We start from the raw sequence: 24,574 nt of genomic DNA on the forward strand, positions 1-24,574 counted from the left end.
GGGCACAAAGCTCTAAACTTTTGGAGCTAAAGGATTTTGCATGTGAACAGGAAATACTCCAAGCTGCCTAAAATTCCTTTCCCTTGGATGTACCTGACACACTGAAGTCGGCTTGCAGCCAACAGTGGGAGATAACCAGCAGCTGTTTTGTCACTGGCATCCTGAGGACTGAGCCCTGTGGGACTGAAGAGTCTTTGGCAAATGAAAAGAACCAATGAGTGATGGTGCAGCACATCCCTGGAGATGCTTCGTATCTGAATTTGTCAAGAGCCAGAGCTGCCAGCATTTGCCTGCCAACACTTCATTTGCTCATCACCTCAGCTCCCAGCACTGACCCCAGACACTCCTGCCTGATTCCCGTGGCAGCTCAGGCGTGGCCAGCAGGAGAGGTGGCCACATGTGCTGGGGACAGAGGGACTGGGCTGGGCTGCAGCCCTTGCTGCTTCTTAGGGCTCTGTCATGGGAAAGTGCTGCACTGACCCAATAAGAGTAAAAGCTATAGCTGGGATGTGACAAACAAGTGATCTGTTTAAAGACAGACAGCTTTGGGCACCCAGAACATGCTTTACAGCAGAATTTGGAGAGCCCTCTAGACACATCTTGGCCACATTCCCCACCACCTTTCCACCCATCTCGTTCCCTCTGCCTGCAGTCTCTCAGACGAAGGCCAGACATCATTGCAACCTAGAACAGGAGGAAAGACTCTAGAATTGGGGTTGCTCATGCAGTTTTGAGTATATATTTTGCAACCAGTGTCAAGTCCCTCTGTCACTGTTCAGGAAGGCAATGGCAGTTTAGGTCAAAAGAGATGCAGGCAAAAGGGAAACAGATTGATTAGAGGCTGAGATGCAGACATCTTTTTGGTAATCTTCTTTTCTGCTTGAGCCTGGTGGTGTGTTCTGGCTGCTTTAGTGTCTAAACCCTAGGTATTATCTATGTCTTATAGCCTGGAGATACTACTATTGCTTGACTTGTTCACAGCTTAGAGTGGCCTCATGTACTGCTACTGTTGCACTAAAGATGAAAACAAAAATAAAATTCCAGCGTCCAGCTAAGCAAAAAGATTATTTAAGAGGAAAAAAAGTTTTGAATAGAAAAAAGCCTTCAGAAGAAATCTAGCATCAGAGATTAAGAGCAAGAGCCAGGTCAGGCACAGCTGTAGGACAGAACACTGAGGATGTGCCTTTCCACTCTCAGCACAGGCTGATAACATTCATGCCCTGCACTGGGAATCAGCTCACGGGGACTTCTAATGGCCTGCCCTGGGGAGGTTTGCTAGCACTTGTTCATTACCTGGAGGGCCATCCTTTGCCATCTGAGCAGGGGGAGGCAGGACCACCATGAACCGTGTTGAGCTCCAAGAGGTGCTGCCATGCCCGTGTGCCCGCAGGGCTCTGGTGAGCACTGCCCACAGCACTGCCGCCCTCAGTGCCAGCCTGCTGGACGATGCTGAACTGCTGGAGCAAGTCCAGAGGAGACCATGAGGGCTGGAGCAGCTCCCGGTGAAGACAGGCTGAGACACATGGGGCTGCTCAGCCTGGGGAAGAGAAGGTTCTGTGGAGACCTCACAGCACATTGCAGTGCCTAAGAGATCTCAGGTACCTGGGTCTGGGAGGTGGGCAGGAACTAGACTGATAGGACAAGGGGGAACGGGTACAAATTGAACGGGGGAAATTCAGATTAGATATAAGGAAGAAATTGTTTACTGTGAGGGTGGTGAGGCACTGGAATAGATTGTCCAGGAGGTTATGTACGCCACATCCCTGGAAGCGCTCCACATCAGGTCGGATGGGGCCTGAAGTGAGAGTGTATGATGGTTTGGGCTGATTCCAGCAGCCCTACACCGCACGATTGGCTGCGCTGCGAGCCGCGCCCGGGATGGGACAGGCCCGGGATGGGACAGGCCCGGGATGGGACAGGCCCGGGATGGGACAGGCCCGGGATGGGACAGGCCTGGAGATGGGACACGCCCGGGATGGGACACGCCCGGGATGGGACACGCCCGGGATGGGACAGGCCCGGGGATGGGACAGGCCCGGGGATGGGACACGCCCGGGATGGGACAGGCCCGGGGATGGGACAGGCCCAGCCCGGGGGCACCGCCCCGCCCCGCCCCGCCCCGCCCCGCCCGCCGTACCGCCCCGCGCCACCAGGCGGCGCCCCCGCGCGGCTCCCGGCTCCGCCCCCAGCAGGGTCCCTCCCGCCCCGGCGCGTCATGCGACAGCTCCGCCCGCTCTCCTCACTGTTATCGCGAGAGCAGGCGGCGGCCCTCTCCGGGCTACTTCCGCCCTCTCCGCGAAGCCTCGCGCGATCTCGTGCGCTGTCCTCCCCGGCAGGGCGCAGGTCTCGCGAGAGCGGCGCCCCCCGCGGTGGCGGGGCGGGGCGCGGGCGCAGTCTCGCGAGAGCTGGCGGCCCGCCGGCGCCCCCCGGCCCGCTCCCTCACGCTGACATGGTCGCCGGCGATGGACCCTCCCAGGACAGGTCGGTCACTGCGGGACGGCGCCGCCCGCCCGCCGCGACACCGCGCCCCGGCACATCGCCTCCCTTCTGCGCCGCCCAACCGCGCTGTCCCGGGCCGCGGGGGTCCCGCCGGGGGGGAGCGGCCCCGTCCCCGCCCGCTGTCCGCTCCCTCCTGGGGGTTATTTATTCCGGGCACTTAATTCGGGCACCAGGTTTATTTTGGTCTCCTGTTGTCTTGACGTTGGCGTGGCAGTCAGTGCTTTGTGCTTCCTGCTGTATTAAAACCCATGTCTCTTATCTGCGCTGGTGAGGTATCTTATCCTGTGTGTAGATGGCAAACTGAGACAACAAAGGTCAGGTGTGCTCAGGCCGTGCTGCCGACCTGCATGACCTGTATGTATCTGCTATTACTGATGCTTTTAAAATTCACCTTAGTCACACATCTCCATCACGAGGTGTCTCAATCCATTTAGAAACCTTTCCGTATTACACTTATTTACAGTCTAGAGGAACGTTATTTTTTGTATAATTAGAAATACAAATTCTTTTTGTGAGCCCTCAGTGAAGTGCTGAAGCGCCCCGTTGGTTCGTGGTTGTAACTTTGTTTTGTCCCCCAGGAAACCCTTACCAGCCCGCCATTGAAGCTTTGGAAAACCACCCCGAGAAGAAGTTTTACAATGTGTCGAAGCTCGGAGGCGCCAAGTATGGTACGATGCTCTCGGGGGGTAATTGGGGTGGTACCAGCAGCAAACTGCACCCCTGGCTGCCCTGCACTGGGAGGAGATGCAGTTGAGAATTCCTAATGGGTGTGTTTGGAGGGTGACCATTTCCCACGTTTTTACTGATTTATGAAGTTGGCAAGGGTAATACCTGTAAGCTTTTTTTTCAGTAAGTGAGAAAGTACAGGTGTTTCTGCAGCTTTCAACAGTACTCCAAATGAGAAGAATTACACTTTCGGGAAAAAAAGGAAGTGACAAAGAACTCCTATTTAATGCTTTAGAAATAAATATAGGTTTTACTGTAGTTCTCTACAGCTTCATGGTGTTCTAGTTTCACCTCCCCAGCAGCCTCACATGGTGGGTAACTGTTTGCTAGAACATGGCTCCTGCTGCAGGCTGAGGTTTTGTGGTGCTCATGCTGTTGCTTAATCTCATCTTGTCATTAGTATGCAATGGCAGTCTGCGCCAAAAAGACCTTCACTGGGTCTCTGTCCAAGTGCCTTTGAAACACTCACAATGTTGCACGTGTGGTGGGAGGGGAGTCCATGCAGGGGAGGGAGCTTTGCCCACTGCCAGCTGGAACAGGCTTTAGTCTTGCAGGTAATCAAAGCACACTGGCGTTATTCTCTCCCTTTGTTTTCACATTAAACTGGAATACTTACATGGGGTACTTAGGAAAGGCTTTTGGGATATTTTTCTGTTTTGCAAAGTCTGAATTCGTCTGTATTCACAGAATTTGTGATATGCTTCTTGAATTAAAAAAACCTGGGGGATATTTCACTTTAAACCCATATTTGACCACAGTAATTAACTCCGTGTTTCTTGAAGAGAAGAGAGAGAGAGGCACAAAGACTGAAACTTTGTGCAACAGCTCTGTGCTCTGGCAAATTTCCCCTGCTTGTAGAAACAAAGTCAATCTTTCAGATAAGCACATATGGACGAAACAGTGCTTCTGTTGGTGGCTTTGTCCAGGGAGAAGCAGTGCAGTGGTAGTAACAAAACCAAGCAGTTCCACAGCAGTTTTTTGAAAAGCCTCATGACAGGGGTGGAAATAAAACAACAATATACAACTTTCTGCTAAAATGCGCCATAAAGCTTGGAGCAGCAATGGTTGTTCCTGAAGATACTCTCAGGAGTCTAAGCAGACTGCGCTAAGAGGGTCTTTGTCTTCCAATAGAAATTTCTGTGCAGAAGCTGGAAGCCTCATGTTAGCTTCAAGATGGCAAAATACTAAATAACATCTAGACACAGCGTGGGACAGCACTGGTAGCAAATCCAGCATCTGGAATTGCTCACTGCATTTGTTGCTAGAACAGTTTGAGTTTTACCTGTTTGCCCTCTGCCTTGGGGCTTCTGACTGTAATTTGACATTAATTGCCAGTTGATATTAATCAGATAACTAATGTAAGTGTTAATTCATTTATTTGCCAATTTTCTAGTGTTAAGGATTTATGGGGAAAATGGGGAGAGCTCAGAAGGATTTAGGGCAGAGAGGCCATGCTGAGATCTAGACCAGGCTCTTGCTGGGGCTGGAGCTGATGTGGGAAACCTTTCTTGATTAAGCTATGCAAGTCTGGGAGGACAGAGATTCCAGTGCCTCCCATGATCCTGTGCTTAACCACACTCTTTGTGAGCTGCTTTTCCCTTGTACCCAGTCCCAATGTCCTTTCCTGCACCCTGGGACTTTTTCTGTTCTTTCACTGGGCACTTCTGCTAATTTAGGCCTGCAGTCCCTGGGAGGTGCTGGCTGCTGCAGTCAGGTCACCATCTCCCCTCGGGGTGAGCCAGCCCAGGTCTCCCTGCAGCTCCTGTGTGTCAGGCACAGCAGTCCCAGAGGCTCCTAGAGGGCCCTGTGCTGGATGTGAACTCATTTCTGGAGCTGCCCTGTATCCTGGGAAGCCCAGAACTGCACACAGTGTTGCAGATGGGAGCTTGCTGGTGCCTCATGGACAGAAGCAGTTGCTGCTCCAGAGCTGTGCTGAGCAGCCCCTGGGGCAGTGAGATTTGTAACCCACGAGAGGGCAAACCAGTTCTCTTCTGGAAATCTGCCTTTTAAATCAATTGAGTGGTGGCATGAAGGTTCATTAGACTTCTTTGATGGCATCTTTGTACTCAAGTTTACTCAAATCTTAAACTCAAAATAGTGACTTGTCTAACTAGAGAACAGTGGATAATATCTGAGAAAGACACAATGAGAACAGAGTCCACAAATTTTATATTAATAGTTTGTGAACAAACCACTGGATTATGTTGAGACCACTAAACCTCTTTTTTTTTTAATTAATGCCTGAACTAATTTGTTTCACTTTCTTCCAGCTAACTTTTTTTTATATTTCTCACTGTTTTCATGAAGCTTGTTTGCATGAATGATGCTGAAAATAGTGGGATTTGGGGGAGAAATGTGAATTATTCTTGATTTCTTTTCCTTAGTGGTTGTTTTGTTTGTTTGCAGTGAATAGTGACATTGGGGATTTTTTCTCTTCCCTCTTTATTCATTCTCATTTCCATTTCCCTTTTTATTTTTGTGCAGAAGACTGCTGCTTGTCAGTACCTTAATTCAGATCAGTGGCAAACTAACTCCAGTTGTATTTAATGAAATGTCCTTCTTTATGTTTTATGAAGTGTGTTAATTTTGAAAGGACACGTGGCAGAATAGTTTCTGGTCTTCGTATCACAGTTTATTGAAAATATTATTCTGGCATTGGTTGCTTTTGGCTGGGTGTCTTGAGTAATGGAATGGCAAAATGTACAGGTAAAGTGGTTTTCAGTATTCCAGTAGTGATTGCTTTTGACTTGCTCTGATCAATGATCCCCAGATCTACATTCCTTGCATCTCTCCCCTGGCATCATAACATACCTAATTGAAGGTCACTGTCTAAACAATGTGGTCAAGCCATTGGTATCTCCCATTCAGACTGCATAGGATAACTCATCTCCCTCAATGTGTGCATTGTGCAGCTCACTGTTCCATGTTGTGTAAGGAAGATCACATCCAAAGCCAACTGGAAAAGCAGGTGCCTGAAGCTCTCATTCTTCCAAGCCCTAGAAAAGTGAAATTCTGTAGAAATGTGAGATGGTAATTTTAAAAGACTCTGTAAGCTGCAAGTGTTGCACTCATGGCATCTGTCCCTTGCCTCACCCCAGATACTCTGCCTTACTCCATCCGAGTGTTGTTTGAGTCCAGCGTCCGGAACTGCGATGGCTTCTTAGTGAAAGAAACGGATGCTATGAACATCTTGGACTGGAAAACAAAACAGAACCATGTTGAAGTGCCCTTCTGTCCTGCCAGAGTTGTTCTTCAAGACTTCACGTAAGTGTGTGTACACCAAAGCCCCCAAAAGAACCTATGCAAACTCACTGAGTTTGTGTTCAATTCTTTGGCTGAGAATAAATCACACCTCCCCTCTTGATACCCAGGTAGAAACCTGTGCGCTGCTTCTGTTGTGCAGTAGATTCCTCATGATATTTCCATGTGATGCAAGGGTAGGAGTTGTTCTGTAGGGTACTCTGGCTTCCAGGCAGGTTGGCAAGGCTGAAACTGCTGGCCTGCAAGAAACATTTTACAGGATGAGAGCCAGAACACAAATGGAAGTGGTGATGTTTTGGCTGGAGTCAGATGGTTGACAGTTCACACTGTCACTGACATTTCTTCCTTCAGATAATTGAAGATTAAATATTGCTTACTCCACAATGAGTAATCCAGTAGAATCCATGAATAATACATATATTGAAAAAGCAGCCTCCTAGGATATTAATTTTCTTTGTGATTTGACTATGGCATAGCTATGGCATAGCTAAAAGGGCAGTCCTTCAGCAATTTGCAAATATTCAATTTAAGCTGTCTTGCTGACTCTGTATATTTATTAAAAGTGAGATAATTAAAAAAAGGAATTATGTTGATAATAAAAATGAGGTAACATCTGCTTAGCAGGCAAAGCCAGTAAGATTTATGCAGTACTGTGTTATATAAACATTGCCTCCTCTCTGTTTTGTACTTCAGGTGTGCTTATCCATGTCATAGCAACATGAATATATTTGTGAAATGCTATGAGCTTCAGAAATGGCTCTGGTAGACAAATAATACATGCTAAGGTGTTAAATGTATAGCACAAGCATTGTTTGCATAGCAAGGTTCTGTTGTAAGGGTAAGGAGTACCTAAAGATTCCTACTGTACTAAAGTACCATCACACTTGAGAAGCGAAGCAAGACACAAGAGAAATGTCATTATCTTGGAGATGATCCCATGTTCTTGTTTGGTACAGTGTCTTCAAACATGCTTTTGCTCGTTGAGAGGGTGTACCAACTCCACTGACTCCAAAAATGGTTCAGGTCCTTTAAACTTTAGAGAATAACAGGTATATTTTCTGATATAGGACTAAGCTAGTTCAATAAAATTTAAAAAGAAGTGTGTGCATTTCAGTGAATTAATGTCTCATGTTGTTTTACTATTTTGTTTTTCCATCTGTTAGTGGAATTCCAGCAATGGTGGATTTTGCTGCCATGAGGGAAGCTGTGAGAAATGCTGGAGGAGATCCGGTGAAAGTCAATCCTGCCTGCCCAACTGATCTCACTGTTGACCATTCTCTGCAGATTGATTTCAGCAAATGGTAATATACCTACATTTTTTTATTTTTACAAGCTATATATTTTTGTCTGACACTGAAGTGTGGATTCATTCAGGTCTTGTTACTATCCCATCAAATCATTTGCCATGTGTGAATCTGTGAAACAAGACCTGGTGGTATCTGAAAAAGGGCTGGATAAAAATGGATAAGCACTCTTGAAGGACAGAAAGAATATTTGTGAGGCCTTATGGATGAAGTTGACTGATAATCCAAATTCTAGGCAAGATTTTGCTGAAATAACAGGATCTGGCATGGTTTCCAGAAAATAATATGTCTCAAGAGAATGAGGCAGAGGGCGTTAGTAATTTTGCTTTGCTCTGATTTTATTGTTCAAGTTAAACAGAACTTTTTTTCCAAATGTGATTGCCTTGTCACAGCTCCAGAGAAGGGGCCTGCAGTTCTACTGGGCATATTGAAAGACTATCATTGCAGCCCATGATTTGGATTTTTTATGGGCCTTGATTTAACACCAGATAAATGAAGCTGCAGATATTTTGGAGAAGTCTGGAAAGCTAAGGGGACTGGAAAGCTACTAGCATGATTTTCCTTGTCTGACAGGCAATGATATGATGAACACACTGGGGCTGCCTTTGCTAAATACTTGTGCATAAATACTGCACAAGAGGAAAAATGAGGAGTTTTTATTTAGTGCTTGCTGAAGTAAATACTAAATAATGCAGCTTTCCTTCACCTTCTCCCCTGCCTCTGGATTGTGGAGCCTTCCAAACTCACGCAGAATTGCGTAAATTTGTCAGACTCTTTGGAAATTTTAAAAGTTCATGGGGAAAAAGCCTGTGGTCAAAGGACATGGCTGTGTGAGTCATTTCTGTCGACCTTCCAAGTAGTGACAGGATTTCAGCTTGCTGAGTATTAGAAGAGCGAGAAGCTAGATGATCTGTTGTGCTGCATGTATGTTGTCAGTGCTGTGCTCTGTCCATGCCTGTGTCTGCAGGGACAGCTGATTCCATTGCAATTAGGCCAGCCTAAAATTATCAGGCAGACCAAGTGTTGGCAAGAGGTCTCAACATGCTGCTTTGTAATGATAAATCCGGCCTCTGGAGCGTCACTCTGGAAAGCTTTGGGGCTCAGCAGCTGCTGGCCTGTGATAAGAAACCCTTCGCTGCAGGGTGGTTTGTGCTGCCTTTATAGAGAGCTCCCATCTGTGTCACAGCCTGGTGGGCTGGGGTGGGATTTAGACAAGCTATCCTCTGAGGCCAGGCATACCCTGCGATTTGATAACTAAGTATTTGGCTGTGTTACTGAGGCAGAAGAAAGCAGTGGCTTTAATTGCAACTTTGTGATTTAATAATTACTGAGAGAGGTGAAAGTCATTAGTTTTTCACAATAAGCTTTCTTTGCTCTCCTGCACAGACTGAATGTCATACAAATAGAAGCTAGTGTGCTATATGGACTTTATTGTTAAAAAAAAAGTAGCTTTTCTGTGTTACTTCTGACTGACTTGAATAGTGTATAAAATTTATCTGAGCCTTTGAGAATATGTATAAAAAGTGTAATTAAATAATCAAGTTATGTTTCTTTCCTTGAGAAAGTTTTGCCTGTAATCATAATCATTCCTCTGTGGTTTTAACAGAACATGTACAGCACTGTCTTAAAAAAAGAAACAAGTTTAGCCTACCATTTGGTTGAGACTCTGTCCACACCTTCCAAGTTTAAAACTCTGAGTTCAGGCTCTGCAATACTGTTTATAAAGATTTCTGGTCTGTTGTAACAAATGGAAGAATTTTTTTGGTGTTAATCCATCAGACAATCCAGTTCTGTTCACTTCTTACCTACATTTCTTAACAAAGCTTATCCAGCAGTAGTTTACTTTGCGACAGGGTTGTAATAAAATAACTATTTTTGCAGATACCATTTTATAATCTGTTGAAGGCATTGCAAAAACCAAGGGGGGGGCTGTGTGTGCATGAAGAACCAAATGCCCAGTGTCTCACTGACGGTTGTGTTTAATGTTGCAGTGCAATACAGAATGCTCCCAACCCCGGCGGGGGCGAGGCGCAGAAGCCGCTGGCCAAGCTGTCCCCGCTGAAGGCGCAGCCGCGCAAGTTGCCCACGTGCCGAGGCCACAGCGGCTGCAGGGGCTCGTGCAGCACGGGCGAGGCTGGCCGCAGCTCGGGAGCCTTCTCTGCGCAGATTGAGAACACCCCCATCCTCTGCCCCTTCCACTTTCAGCCTGTGCCTGAGTAAGAAAGCTCCTGTGCTAAATTGTTTTGTACCCTTGTGTTGTTGAGCGCTGCCTGTGACAGCTCAGGGAAATGGGATTCTTTTGTACTCTTCACCCATGCCATAGAAAGGTTTCAGTATCTAGCAGTAGGTCTGATGTAGCAGATAGGAATTAGTCTACAATAAACTTTATTTTTTGCAAGAAGAGCTCTACCTGAACACAGTGCAGATGGCCAACTATTGGCTCATGGCTGTGACTGTAAATTAAAATTGTAGTACTTTTCTGGCTTCTTCACAACAACAAAGCATAGGAGTAATTCTGTGTCTGTTGCAAAGCAAGCCTGAGTGAATAACTCAATGAAGCATTAATTTATTTCTAAAAGTAATTAGTAGCTTTTGTGTATTAACTTTTCAGAAGTCTCTGGCTCTTAAAGAACTGAGAACTAGCCTATACATCATCCCCCAGCCTGTACAGGATCCCACAGCCCATCTGTCACCAAGTTGAAATTCAGTAAATATCCTGCCTCTGTAGTAGCCCAGGGGAGCTTCATGTCTGTGCCTCTCCCAGATTTGTGTGTTATTAACAGGTCGTTGTGCACCATTCCATTTATGCCAATTATGCGTAATCCTCCTTCAGCTGCTGCCTCTTTGTCTGATGGACTGTTCAGATCCCTATCTGCCTGTACTGGACAGGTGTACAATTAAAAAGCTGATCAAATCTGTATCCCACAGTGATATTGTGCTGAGTGCTGTGGTAATGTTATAGAAGTGGAAATATTCCTGCTCAGTACAGGTGTTGGGATGCAGGAGTGATGTTTTCAGCAATATTGGTGTTCTGGCAGCAGACCAGCAGTGGTATTTATGAAGCTGTAGTGTGAACACTGACTGTCCTCAGGGCTTGGTGAAGCAGGAGAGCTGCTGACCTGCTGTTGCTCCAGAGAAGAAAGGGAAGGGTCATGACTGTAAAATAGACTTATAAAAATTGAGGACTTCCTTCCTGGTACAAAGCAAATGTCTTCCCTTCCTTGTTCAGCTGGTCAAAGCAGAGGTTATTCCTCTTAAATTATGGATTATTCTGTTACAACAAGTATCAGTATCTCAATAAATAACACATAACTAAAAAAGATAGTTCATACTTATGAAGAAAATCCTGTGGCTTGAAGGGAGGTGGAGAATAGTTACAATTGGCCTGATATTCTGCTCAGTTACTAAGGGCTAGTTCTCAATGTGGAGAGTGTTTCTGTGTGAACTCGTGAAGGTCTTGGTTCTTTAATGTGTGGGGTTTTGAGATGTGGAGCCTGCGAGACAACTGATAAGGGGTAAAAAAAGCTTCTGTGTATTGTAGCACATGCTTAGAATAGATCTCTTAAAGTATTTTTGAGATCACACACTTTAGGCAAGCCATACCTAGAATAAGCAGGTTCTCACACAGCACATATGAAATCAGCCATTTCTCACTGTTTACTGAAAGATTGCTGCAGGGAAGCAATTATCTTTGTTCTAATAAACCACTTCAAAGAGTCCTGTGGGCTTATATGAGTCTTTCATCAAACAAACTAAAACTACAACTTGTTCTTCTGTAATTTGAAATAAATTATGACAGTACTTGTAAACTTGTTTTCTGCCTAGGCCTGAGACAGTATTGAAAAATCAGGAGATGGAGTTTGGCAGAAATAGAGAGAGGCTTCAATTTTTTAAGGTATGTCTGTGTTACCTGCAAGCTTTGTGATTTGGGCTTTTTAAAGAGTCATTTGTCTACCAGTATGCAGGTTTAGATGATAAATTAAATTAAATATAATCATTTGGAAGTGTCAGGTTCTGAATTTAATACAAGAACAGAAAATTGGCTTTCTAACTTGAAAAAGTTTACTCTGATTTGGTTCTTGTCAGTGGGGATTTATGAAGCATTAGTCTTTTTAATGCCTTTCATGAGCTCAGTGCCTTGGGTCACAATGAGGTTCTGTCTGAAAGGGTCGTTTATTCATACCTCTGTTACAAAAGTCCCTCAAGTTGGGTGGATTCCAGTGTTCAGACATGGCTGCTCTCAAACTGGGCAGCAGAAGTCCTATGGTGAACATCAGCTTCTCTGTTCAAGGCTCTGCAATGTTGCTATTTGATCCTCATCCACTGATTTGACCTGGTTTAGGATCACTGCAATCATTAAAGCTCTTTGCATGGATGTAGGCTAGAGGTTTCTTTCAGAAAGTTGCAAATTAGCTTTTTCATTATTAAGAAAGGAAATGGCCAGGCTGAATCTTGTTTCAAGTTTCTATGTCAGCTCTGTTAAATGTCCCCTCCTAAGTGATCTTGCCCTGGAGTGTCAAACCTGAACTCAGTTATGGTATAAATATAAATTCTGCTGTAAATAGAAGTGCTTAGGTTCTATTGTCTAAACACTGATGTTAGGTGGGCTTGTAATCACTTATGTGAACTGGAAGGGGAGAGATTTCTTCAGCCCTGTGTTTGAAAGGTAGGCATGAATTATTGATTCAGTCTTCAGAGGAATTCAGTGAATGCTTTTGTTGATGATTACGAATGTATCCAAGGAGATCACACACCTCTGTTTGACAAAGGGCCAAAAAGCCATTTGGGTAAATAGCAAGGACTCTTTTATTGTGTCTTAATGTTGTCTTTTTAATTATGTTCTAAGATTTGAATATACCTTTCTAAAAAATGCAACTCTTTCATTCTCATTTTGGAAAAATTACAGTGGAGCTCAAAAGTTTTCGAGAATATTTCCATAATTCCACCCGAGACTGGAACGGCACACCAAGTGAACTTGGAATATTTGTCCCGAGTGGTTTTTGACGTTAAAGATTTCCTGCACCCTGATAGTTTGGTTGGCACAGACTCACACACAACCATGGTAAATGGCTTGGGTATCTTGGGCTGGGGTAAGTATGCTCACCAGAACTTCATTGCTCTTGGAAAGGCAGCTAAAGCTTGACTGAGAAATATTTCTTCCTACTGCATGTTTGTGTCTCAGGCATAACAGACTCTTGAATTATTCTTCTGAATGTTTTCTGTCTACAAGTAATCTTGACTAACATTTTTCTCTGTTGAGAAATCACTCTTTGTAATTTAAAAAGAAAATGGCCAAAAACCAGCTGATATTCAAATAAGTGCTGTGTTAGTACAGCAAAAATTTGCATGAAGGTTTCTTTTCTCTCAGAAAATTAGTTTTAGATATAAAATATTTTCTGGTTGACTGTGATGTCTAAATTGAGCAGTAGTCTCACTTGATTTTATTTTTGATGTGCAAATATTTAATGGAACGTCTACATTTCTTGCTGTGTCCTTGTTGTGTACGGAGTGATGCCTTTCAGTTGTGAGGGAGAAGCAGCAATATGTTTATTGTCATGAGTCTTTAGTTGTAATAGAAAGGTTTTTACTATGTTTTAGGACCTTAACATAATGAGTGTAGGTTAGTTAAGGTGGTAAAAAGCCATGTCCCACTCTCCTTGCAGGCGTCGGGGGCATTGAGACGGAAGCGGTGATGCTGGGAATGCCCATCACTCTCACTCTGCCCGAGGTGGTGGGCTGTGAGCTGACAGGCACTGTCAGCCCCTTTGCCACATCCATCGATATTGTTCTAAGTGTTACAAAGGTAAGAGCTCAATGCCTTTTCAAACAAAAGAGAGTTTGTTGCAAGTTCTACCAGTGGTGTTTGAGAAGTTAATTAAATTCAGGGAGTGTTTTTAGTATACCTTTAATCATGGCAGTGCAGAAAGGTACAAAGAATCTCTAAAAGTTTTTATTTGCCTGACTTTTAAAGTAGTGGGGTTCTTTTTCTTTTCTCTCTATAGTGTTGTGCTTATAGAGCTCCTTTAAAAAATAATGCATAATAAATTTTTTTTTGGAAGCATAAGCCTTAGGGTTTCAACTTTTTGTTTTCAATGTTCATGATTTGTGAACTGTGACAAATATAGACTGCACTGTAGCTCTTCATGTAACAGGTATTGTGTGTTCTTTCCAACAGCATCTTAGACAAGCTGATGTGGCTGGAAAATTTGTTGAGTTTTTTGGGAGTGGTGTTTCCCAGCTGTCCGTAGCAGACCGAACCACAATAGCAAATATGTGTCCTGAATATGGTGCTATTCTGAGTTTTTTCCCTGTTGATAATGTGACTTTGAAGCACTTAAAGCATGCAGGTAAGGATTTAATTAAAGGAGTGATTTATTGTAATTGTGTTTTTCATTTGTGGTAATATGTTTTTTGCTCTGCAGAAAACCCCCGTGTAAGAACTATTGAGTTTTTGTTTCAAACTCCTTAATTCTTACACAGTGCTTTTCTGCAGAGTTCTGATGTGGATTTAATGTGTAATTAGACTTGTGCATGAGGTTTGTGTCCAGTTTGGTCCATTTGTCTAATGCCTGACTTGCAAACATTATATTGCTTCTCAACATCGAAAGTCCTGGTTTTTGGAAGCATATGTAAGCCTATAAAAGAAAAGTATGGAGGAAATTCTCACATTTTGAAATGTGTATGAAATGTAAGTCTTCTCTATCTAAAATGAATCCCTTAACCACCTGTAGATTCCCTACTAAATCAAAATGATTCCTAGAAATAAGTAGAAATAACTAGAAACTGCAGAACAAATCATAACATGTCTCTGATCTTTCCCAGTGGTTTATTTCCCCTTTGAAGTCCATGATTTCACTGGCATCTCAAGCTAAGCAAGGAGGATATCAATTCCTTATCATGCTACTGCAAACAGAAAACCACAGGGTGACAGATGCCAAAAAAAGCTCACTCATGAGTGAGACTTTCTGAGACTGAAATCTGCCGCTTTTAAATAAGAGTTAAATGCTTTCAATAGCAAACATTTGTCTGATCAGTGCAGAGCAAATGAATGGGTTTGGAAGAGTAGCCAGCAGCACTGCCTATTGTCAGCTAAGCACAGGGTCTGTACTAAACAAGGAAGTCCTAACAGAAAAAAGCTTTATGGACTTCAGGGACACAACTGTAAATTTAAATAGAGTTACCACTGCTAGAGCTGAAATAGTTTATTTTGTTCCTTGATATAAGAAGACAAGTTAAGCTAATTTAGAAAAAAAAGTAAAAGTTTATAAATGTTTTTATTTGTGTATCATTCCTGAATAGAAGTTGGGATATGGAAGCAGTGTACTTGGAAAAAAAGTACTTTGAGTGTTACACTTAAAACAATCTGTATTTCTGAAAGGTGTGTGATTTGTTTTATTTATGTCTCTAATGTGACTTTTCTCATGTTTGAAATAACCTTTCTAAGGTTTTGATAAGGCCAAGCTTGAAGTCATGGAAGCATATCTTAAAGCTGTGAAGTTATTTAGAAATGATGAGAGTTCTTCCAGAGAGCCTGAGTATTCCCAGGTATGCTTGAAAGGAGTGGTTTGTTTGGTTCTCATAAATAACTACTGGTGGCTTAACAGTCTTGTCCCCCACCGTAATTTTCATTGCTTTCAGCAAAGTTGTATTTATAAACTCACAGTTTTGAGAAGCAGAGTTTGTTTGTAAAACATAGAGGGGGTGGGGGGAAAAAGGGAAATGGAAAAGGGGAAAAAAGAGAAATAGAGTAACATTATTATGTCAACTAACAGATACTGAATTCCAGTCATCCTGAGAACTGTGAATAGTAGAAAAGTTAAGGATAATGTTAAAATGCTTGGAGTAAGTTAAATAGCCTATTACAGTGAGTGGTGTTGAAAATGGAACCCCAGAGTTCTAAATGTCTGAGAACATTCAAATTTGAAACAAGAGTTCCTGGGTGTCTTAGGAGTATATTCTGTGTACTCCTGGGCTGGGGTTGGTAATGCCTGCACTTTCTGTTTCTTGCTTTCTTAGGTAGTGCAAGTTAGTCTAAGTTCTATAGTTCCATATGTCAGTGGCCCCAAGAGATCCCAAGATAGAGTGGCTGTTAATAACATGAAAAGTGACTTCCAAGCCTGCTTAAATGAAAAGGTTTGTATTGCTGATGCTCTCTACAAAAGGTATTTCCTATAATTCACATGAATAAATGTTATGTTACCTATTCCTTGCATACCTGCTGAACCTTCCTTATTGCTACACTGCTTGTCCAGGGTGGTTGTTCTTGCTTGACAAGCATCCCAAGGGTAGATTATGGGTGTTTTTGGCAGGAACATGAGTTTCCAATAATCCTTAATTTCACAGTTTAGATTACTAGGGAGAAGGAACTTTAAATAGTACATAGGGTGAGCTTGGCAAACATGTTCACTTTTTCAGGGTTTTTTTTAAACAGTTGTGTATCACTTAATTTTCAAAGGAGAATTTACCCTAAGAAAACTCACCATACCTTAAAGGAGGTGGAGAAAGACTGCCAAGATTTGTAGCTGAGTGTTCTGAGTTCTTACATTAGCAAATGATTTTTGCTTACAGTTTAAATGTAAACATTCACAGAGTGAATGTTTTTACTCTGAAGGTACTATTTTTGGTTAGGGATATCCATAGGTATCTGAAGAGTGCAGCCAATACAGGAATGTACCTTCGTTTTCATTTCATTTATCATTAAAGTTCAAGATTGGCAGCAGTATTAAAAACAGCTTATAATGAGGCCTGTGGTACAGTGGTTCAGTTGTGCTGGAGGGAGGTCATAGCTGAAGGCAGAAGACAAAGGGTGATGTTGAAAGGGACCTCTGGAGGACCCAGTTTGAGTGCTGAAGAGCACTCAGGTGAGGGTGTAAAATGCTAACTGACCTACTCTGGTTTAGTTACCACCCTCTTGCAATTAAAATCTTGGACAGGCTTCTAATTCAGGAACCAGTATGTGTAAAATTAGATATGTATTCTTAAGGGGATGTTCTTTGATGCATAGAAGGAAGTGAATTGTGGAACAACCACATTTAGACTGGCATTTATTCACAACTGTTGCAAAGTTAAAGCAGTTGTGAAGGAAGAAGGATGAGATCAGTGTACAGACAGAGGGACATGCAGTGAGGGCTGCTTTTAAAATTTCCATAAGGGTTCCTAGCACAGCTGAGTATTATTTCAAAACCAGGCTTCACTTGGTCTTGCTGTAATGTCATCCTTTCTGTACTGTAACAACTGCTAACATGTATTTTTGTCATCCAGTCTGGTGTTAAAGGGTTTCAGATTGCAGCTGAGAAGCAGAATGACACTGTGCCTGTTCAGTATGAAGGAAATGAATACAAGCTGTCCCACGGCTGCGTTGTCGTTGCTGCAGTCATCAGCTGTACAAACAATTGCAATCCATCTGTCATGCTTGCTGCAGGTATGTTGGGATCAGACAACTCAGGATCTTAATGGTGCTCCCATGTTTGTACAGCCCTCACCTTCACTGTTGTAGGTTCTCTGTAGTGACCTGACCTACAGGTGTGAAACTGCAGACTTGGAGCCTTAGCTTGTAGGTTCTGGAGGTTATATAGGGGAAGTTGCTTTTCCATAATACAATCTAAGTTTATGTTGAAAGCAGTGCTAAGGAGAGTAATTATCAAATATTTACACTTGGCAGTATTACAGCAGGTAAGCAGGTTCAGGGCTCTTGTCAGGTGGATGCACACAGTGACACAGCTGATGCAGGAGGTGGGCTTTAGCTTCCAGCCTGTCCTGGATGATGAGCTGTGGTGCCACAGCCAGCACAGAAACTCTGTATTGCTAAGCAGTTTTTCTGTCACTGGTTCAGGGGTATCTGCCACACCTTCACAAGCTGCAGAGGGTTTTGCTGGAACAGCTCATCTGTCAGACCTTGCTCTCCTCTTTTTAAGATCCTCTGTGGCCAAGGTGAGCTTCCTCTTAGGGCTGTGTGTTCTGTTTCTGTACCCTGTATGGATTGGCACTCTCAGCTAGAACATGGCAAAGATATTCGTCTTAGAGAAAGTAAAATGGGCATCTACCTTCCAGGAATGGGAACAAAACCATGCATGGTATTGTTGTGAGTTAAGAAATTTTATTTAGGCCAGTAGTTGTCTTAATAATGCAATAAACTGAAAGTTGTCTAACGCTCTGGGGTTTCTTATGCTTGATTTAACTATGGTAGAAGCATATAGATATCCTATTAAGGACACAAATCATAATCTGTGTCCTCTCTTTCCTTTTTGTTTGGTAGGACTCCTGGCCAAAAAAGCTGTTGAGGCTGGCCTAGCGGTGAAACCCTACATCAGAACAAGTTTATCACCAGGCAGTGGCATGGTTACACATTACCTCAGTTCCAGTGGAGTATTGCCATACCTCAGCAAGCTTGGGTAAGGCCTGGCTCTGTTTGGGGGTTTAGGCAGATAGTACATATGGGGGCTGTACAGGCTGATAAATAGTCTTGCTGTACATTTGGGGTTGGCTAATTCCTAACCTGATAGATTGCCATTTTACTTACTTGCTAACTTAGAATTATTTTGCTTTATTTTATTCCCACTTTAAAATTTATGATGTGTAGCTCTAACCCATCAGAGCTCTGTTTTTCCAGTCACAAATTATTTCATTTTAAGTGACTTGCAGGACAGGGTGCACTTGATGATGATGTCTTTCAAAAGTGGAAGCTGGATGAAAATTTGTCAGGACAGTCTATGTTAGTCTTTCCTTATCATTGCTGCTGTCAAGGGTTGTTTAGTATCTTTTTCATTGCTCTGTAGAAGTAACAGCTGGATTATGTTCATTATTCTGTAAGAGTGCTCAGCTGTGGTTTGCATCAATGACATGTAGTGTCTGCTGTTCATTTTCTAAAAAGTCTTAACTGTCAAAGGAAAAAAACAATTCTGGAGATTGTTAATAAAAGAAAAAGTTTTGTTAACAAATTGCTTGTGACCATGTAATGTGTTACTTGATTGGTTTTTCCCTTGTAGGTTTGAGGTTGTTGGTTATGGGTGTTCCACCTGTGTTGGGAACACAGCCCCTTTGCCAGAAGCCATCAGGAATGCAATAAAACAGGTAAAACTCTGGCTGGCTTGTTGAACACAGAAATGTATTTCTCACCCAGTTAAGCAATTGAGAAATACAGTAATCCATGCAAAATACACTTCATTTTTGGTTTGGACTTTGCGTGATGTTGTTGGCATATTTGCTTGTTAGAGGGAGACCATGCCAATTCATTGCTACGTAAAATAAATGCAATAAGTTGTATTTGTAGAATACAGTTATAAATTGCAAGATAAATACACAAGATCTAATCTTGCAGAGGATGCAATGTGTAGATTTTCTCTCATAAGTGAAGAGGAGGATTTTAGAAAGCTATGGGTTTGAGTCATTTTAACCAGCAGTGTCTAAACAGCTACAACTTTTTTTCTCTTCGGAAGCAGAAGAAAAATAAAAGAAATAAAAGGCAGGGAAGGAGTTGGCTGACGTGACAGGAGAGCATGTCAAAGGGGAAAATGAGAAGGGAATGGGAGAGAGCAAAAATGCCTTTCAGTTGTAGTGTTAGAGTAAATATTTGAAGTGGAATGCTAAAAGCACACCTGACTTAGTCAACAAAAATAGCGTAAGCTGTTGAAGTACCCCAGACTGCTGGAAAAACATGTCTGGGTCTGTCTTTCAGGGTGATATCATTGCCTGTGGGGTGTTGTCTGGCACCAAGAACTTTGAGGGCCGCCTGTGTGACTGTGTCCGTGCCAACTACCTGGCGTCCCCTCCGCTGGTCGTGGCCTACGCCATCGCGGGCACCGTCAGGATAGACTTTGACACGGAGCCTTTGGGTGAGTGTTTTCCTGCTGTTTCTGCATCTGTGCACATGGGCAGAGACCTCTGCACCACCTGCATTTCAGCACCCAGAGCCAACACATGCGAAGAGAAAGCACAGCCATGTTTGGTGTTGCTCATGGCTAAAGCAGAGCTTTCACTCTGCCTATCTGGTACCATCTCTGCAGGCCTGAATATATACACATCTATATTCTAATACAAATCTCAAGTCTGATATTTTAGTCTTCAAAACTACTGTTGTGTTTAAAATCTTACTCAGGCACCGGCTTTGACGGGAAAAGTATTTACTTACGAGATATTTGGCCCACCCGACAAGAGCTTCATACAGTGGAGGAGGAGTGTGTGATATCATCCATGTTTAAGGAATTGGAAGAAAAGATGGAGGTAAGAGTGGTCTGTTGTACATAATTTAAAGGTTGCATTTCATTTTAGTTTTATAATATTTTACAGTTGAATGTGATTGGTTTGTCATTTATTTCTGTTATGGTAACAGAGGGCTTAACTGAGATGGGTACTTGTATTAAAAAGTGATTCCTAAGTAATACCCAGTGAGGTAACTTGTAAATAATAGAAAGTTATTTACTAAAGAATAGTAATTAATAAAATCCCAGTGAGTCTTTAGTGTCTGGATATAAAAATATAATAAACTATCTTCTGTTGTTTTTTATTAATTTTCTTTCTTGTAGAAAGGAAACAAACGATGGAATTTACTGGAAGCACCAGAGTCAACTTTATTTCCCTGGGATTTAAAGTCTACTTACATTAGATGTCCTTCCTTTTTTGATAAACTTGTAAGTACATTGGATCTATCCACCCCATTATATGCATTGCATTCAAGTAAAGGAATAGCTATTCCAGTAAAGCTTCAAAGTTATCACTAATGTTTCTCAGTCTTTTAAATACTGTTTGTGTCTCTGGAATGAGTGGAGCCTATACATCAAGGAGCCTTCAGATACTGCAGATATGTTTTTATGTCTCTTATTTCCTGGAAGAAAATTTTTAATGTTTTGGTTTTTTCCCTTCTGTTCTTTCTCCCCACGCTTCCCTTTTAGGCCAAAGAACCAGTTTCACCACAGCCAGTTGAAAATGCCCACGTGTTGCTGTACCTGGGGGACTCTGTAACCACAGATCACATTTCCCCTGCTGGGAGCATTGCAAGGAGCAGTGCTGCTGCCAAGTACCTGACCAGCAAAGGGTGAGCACTTGGGGTGGCACAGGACTGCTGCATGTGCTGAGTAATTGATCAGCACTGTTGCCTTCCTCTAGAAATGCCTGTCTGCAGCAAGGGGAGATTATATGTGGAAAATCAAAATAATTAATAAATGCTAATAAATACGCTGGTACTGGTAAGAGGATTAGTAAGCTGGGTTGTTTCCTAGAGCAGTCTCCCCATAATTCTTCTGTAAGTACCACACTGCTTGTAGCACTTCAAAACGAAGTTGTAGAAAATGAATTTAAAATTGCAGCTTTCCTCATGAATAACCCAGCAAAGATTTACACACGTTGTTCATGATTTATAATAATTACATTTGTCGGAGGTCTAGTTCTTTACATCTTCCACTGAAAACTTAGATATGCTGCAATAATTATAAAAAAATCATAGTATCCTTTTTAAATTGGATAATCTTTAAAGTAATTGATGTCTTTCAATTTGTTTTTTTATTCCAGACTCACACCTCGTGAATTCAACTCTTATGGGGCTCGAAGAGGTAATGATGCTGTGATGACAAGAGGTACCTTTGCAAATATCAAGCTTCTGAATAAGTTCATAGGAAAACCAGCTCCTAAAACGATTCACTTCCCAACTGGACAAACGGTAGGAATATATTTGTTTGCACAGCTACTCTGGCATGGGGGTGCAGGTTTAGAACTCACTCAAAATGTGTCACTTTGTCATTCCACAGCTAGATGTGTTTGAAGCAGCGGAGCTGTACCAGAAGGAAGGCATTCCTGTAATTATTCTAGCAGGAAAGAAGTATGGACTGGGTAGCTCAAGAGACTGGGCTGCAAAAGGGCCTTTTTTACTGGTATTGTTGGTTTGTTTGTGTTTGGGGGTGTTTTGTTCTGGAAATACCTAAAAACGTATTGTATAGATTGTTCGAATCTTCATGGGAGCAAATCCCTAGTCAGGATAAATCTGAATTTCCTCATTATATAATTTACCACCTTGGGTACCAGACTTGTAGACAAATCAGGCATTTGTCTATGCTGACCTCTGTTGAGTCTCCATGGTGTGTTCAGTATCTCACTGTTGGAGACAAATTTCCACTAATATTGAGAATATATTCTGAGTCAGCCGTTGATTCATGTCCTGTTCACTCCAGCATGGTCACTGTCTGTAACAAACTCCATTTCACACTGCATGGGCCTGCTCTGGCTTGTTTGCTTCCATTTAGCTGGAAAGCTAAAAGATGTTACCAGGGTACTTAAAGGACTCTGCAAAGCACTCTTTACTCTTGAGTTTGAGTTGTGAGATGTTGGACATAATCTGTGTTTGAAGGTTACCTCTGTGTTTCACTCTGCCTGCTGTACTTGTATTTGCAGGGTGTTAAAGCTGTCCTAGCTGAGAGCTATGAGAAGGTTCATAGGAGTCAGCTGATTGGAATTGGCATTGCTCCACTTCAGTTTCGTCCTGGGGAAAATCCAAGTACTTTGGGACTCACTGGCAGAGAGCAGTTTTCTATATTGTTCCCTTCAGAGCTGTCGCCCAGAATGACTTTGGATATTAAGGTATCTTTGCAATTTTTTAAATTTCTCTGTTGAATGTACTGATGATTGAAAGCAGAGAAAGAAAAGTTCATTCTGATGATAGGAAACAAAGCAGGAAAAAAACAAAACTTAATTCTCTTGGAAGGTAAGCCTGTAGTCCTGCCTGAAGTTTGTCATGGCTGTTGGAGTTTCCCAAAGTTCATATACCCACGATCTTTGTACACAACTTTGTATGCAGCCTGATATTCTCGATCATTCTGAGTGGTGTGTTGCTCCTCATGGGCTCAGTATGAGGGAAGAATTGAGTTTGTCTGTCCATAGGTGTGATGATTTGAGAGAGGCTTCAGCTCTCCATTCTCTCTAAACAAGCCCATGACACAATTGGTGCCATCTTAGGAACATGGTGTTTTTTGGTTACCAACAGGCCCCTGGCCTGCTCACAGCTGCATCTAAACTGTGCACTAAAACCCTTCCATCTGTCCCCAGCAGGCTTGGGGCCGTAGAGGCACACCAGAGGGTTGAATTCACTTGTGTTCAGCAAAACTCGGGGTTAGAATGTTACTGAGAATAAGCAAGGGGAAGTGAAAGCAAAGCTTAATTGGTTTCTCTTTTTTGCTTTTCTTTTGAAGACAAGCACTGGAAAAGTATTCAGCGTGATTGCCTTGTTTGAAAACAATATGGAGATAACTTTATACAAGAATGGTGGAAGTCTAAACTTTGTGGCTCGAAGATTCTTATAGTAGCTACTGACTCTCTGGGTACCCTGCATAACTGGTAACTCAGAAAATGCCTTGTGTGAACCCAGGAATCTGTACTGTGGAACTGCAAACAGTCCTAGTGTGCTCAAAGTTACTTCGTCCATGGATGTAAAAGATTGTGAATCATTGTAACTGCAACGAGATCCTTTCTGATTTTAAATAATATTCTAATGGTGCTATTAAACATTGCTAAAATCAACATGTGTATTGTGACAAGAGAGCTGTAAGTATGGAGGGGATGTTTTATCAGACCATTTTGTAAATAAACTATGCGAAATTGAAACTGATTGTGCTGAAGATTATTATGTAAGAAGATTTTCTGCAGTTGTTTCCACTCTAGTTTTTGCACCTGTAAATCTGTGTACTGCTGTTTGTTGGTTTAAGAGTAGCAGATAGCATGGAATCTTAAAAGGCCAAACAGATTTTTCTTTTTTTTTCATCCAGAGCTTCAAAAAGATACTTAGTTTTCAATTTCTTGTTCTTTAGGTTATGGGCTGAACAAAATGCAGTCCACATGGTATCACAGATGATGACTTCCTTACCTTTATTATGGGATTATATTTCATCTGGATCCAGATTTAAACTGCTCAAGCTATGAAATATATGAAATACTGTGTGCTTAGAAATATGGGAAACATTTCTGCATTTAAAAACAAATCTCACAGTTGTTTCATTTATGCAGGTTAAGCCATGTTTCTTTATGCCCTTCAATTGAAGTTTGTCACATCTGCTTCAAGGGATGCCCTTTGTCATTTGTGACATATTTTTATTGGGCTCTGCAATATCAGACAAAATACCTCCCCCTAGTGTTGTAACCTTTGAAAACCCTTTAAAACATTTACTAGGGCTGTTTAAATTCCTCTGCTTTAAAATACAACCTATGTGTAATGAGTTAAACTTGTCAGGTGTTGGAGGCAGGTGGCCATACTGCCTTTTAGTGCTTTCTCATGTGCTGGCAGTTCCCAGCCCTTACACAGTGTCCCATTCTGAGCAAGAGCCCAGAAGACTCAACAAACCTGTCTCTTAGGGCACTGCAGTAGCTCTGGATGTAATTCTCAGCACACTGAGGGTGAAAGCCCTGTTCCATAGTTCACAGTAGCAGGAGATGCAGAGTCCCTGCAGAATGGCTTTTGTTCCCATTTCACTGAGCTTTGGTGGTGTCTGAGCTGTGGGAGTGACTCTGCAGCTCCAGCAGGCTCTCCCTGTGTTCCTGTGTCTTGAAAAGCTTCATAACTCCACTTACAGTTTGTGCAGAGATTAATTTCTGCTGGAGAACAAAACTGCAATATTTGCCTATAAATTGTCAAGATTTTGCTTTATAAGATTTTTTGTTCTGTATCGATAAACATTGTCTTAAATATCAAAACATTCAAGAGGACTATATTAGCTTTATTTACGTGTGCTTTTAATTTATAACCAGACACTAAGGTACTTGAGTTGTGAACTAATAGGTGCACTGTTCAAATCTTTAAATAGTATGTT

The 24,574-nt window shown here is 42.4% G+C and overlaps 1 protein-coding gene across 1 annotated transcript; it reads left to right on the top strand.

Moving 5' to 3' along the window:
- The first annotated feature begins 2,324 nt into the window (after positions 1-2,324).
- Positions 2,325-23,375, top strand: IREB2 (iron responsive element binding protein 2). The gene is made up of 22 exons (XM_085070919.1): positions 2,325-2,481; positions 3,078-3,167; positions 6,324-6,489; positions 7,650-7,787; positions 9,782-10,006; positions 11,616-11,685; positions 12,697-12,880; positions 13,454-13,593; positions 13,966-14,137; positions 15,235-15,335; positions 15,807-15,923; positions 17,052-17,211; positions 18,046-18,181; positions 18,776-18,860; positions 19,465-19,621; positions 19,885-20,009; positions 20,312-20,416; positions 20,678-20,820; positions 21,294-21,441; positions 21,530-21,652; positions 22,170-22,355; positions 22,964-23,375. Exons 1-22 carry the CDS (start codon positions 2,463-2,465, stop codon positions 23,072-23,074), a joined length of 2,901 nt encoding a protein of 966 aa, XP_084927045.1. The 5' UTR covers positions 2,325-2,462; the 3' UTR covers positions 23,075-23,375.
- Positions 23,376-24,574: the final 1,199 nt, after the last annotated feature.

The sequence above is a fragment of the Lichenostomus cassidix genome, chromosome 10 (genome assembly GCF_008360975.1).
Source record: "Lichenostomus cassidix isolate B80296 chromosome 10, HeHo_3.0, whole genome shotgun sequence".
In the NCBI taxonomy this organism is placed as follows: Eukaryota; Metazoa; Chordata; class Aves; order Passeriformes; family Meliphagidae; genus Lichenostomus; species Lichenostomus cassidix.

Excerpts from the sequence above, each read along its gene's own strand:
- IREB2 (XM_085070919.1), top strand. Across the intron at positions 13,594-13,965 it reads TTGTTCTAAGTGTTACAAAG|CATCTTAGACAAGCTGATGT; the intron begins GTAAGAGCTCAA and ends TCTTTCCAACAG. Across the intron at positions 21,653-22,169 it reads CAAAAGGGCCTTTTTTACTG|GGTGTTAAAGCTGTCCTAGC; the intron begins GTATTGTTGGTT and ends TTGTATTTGCAG.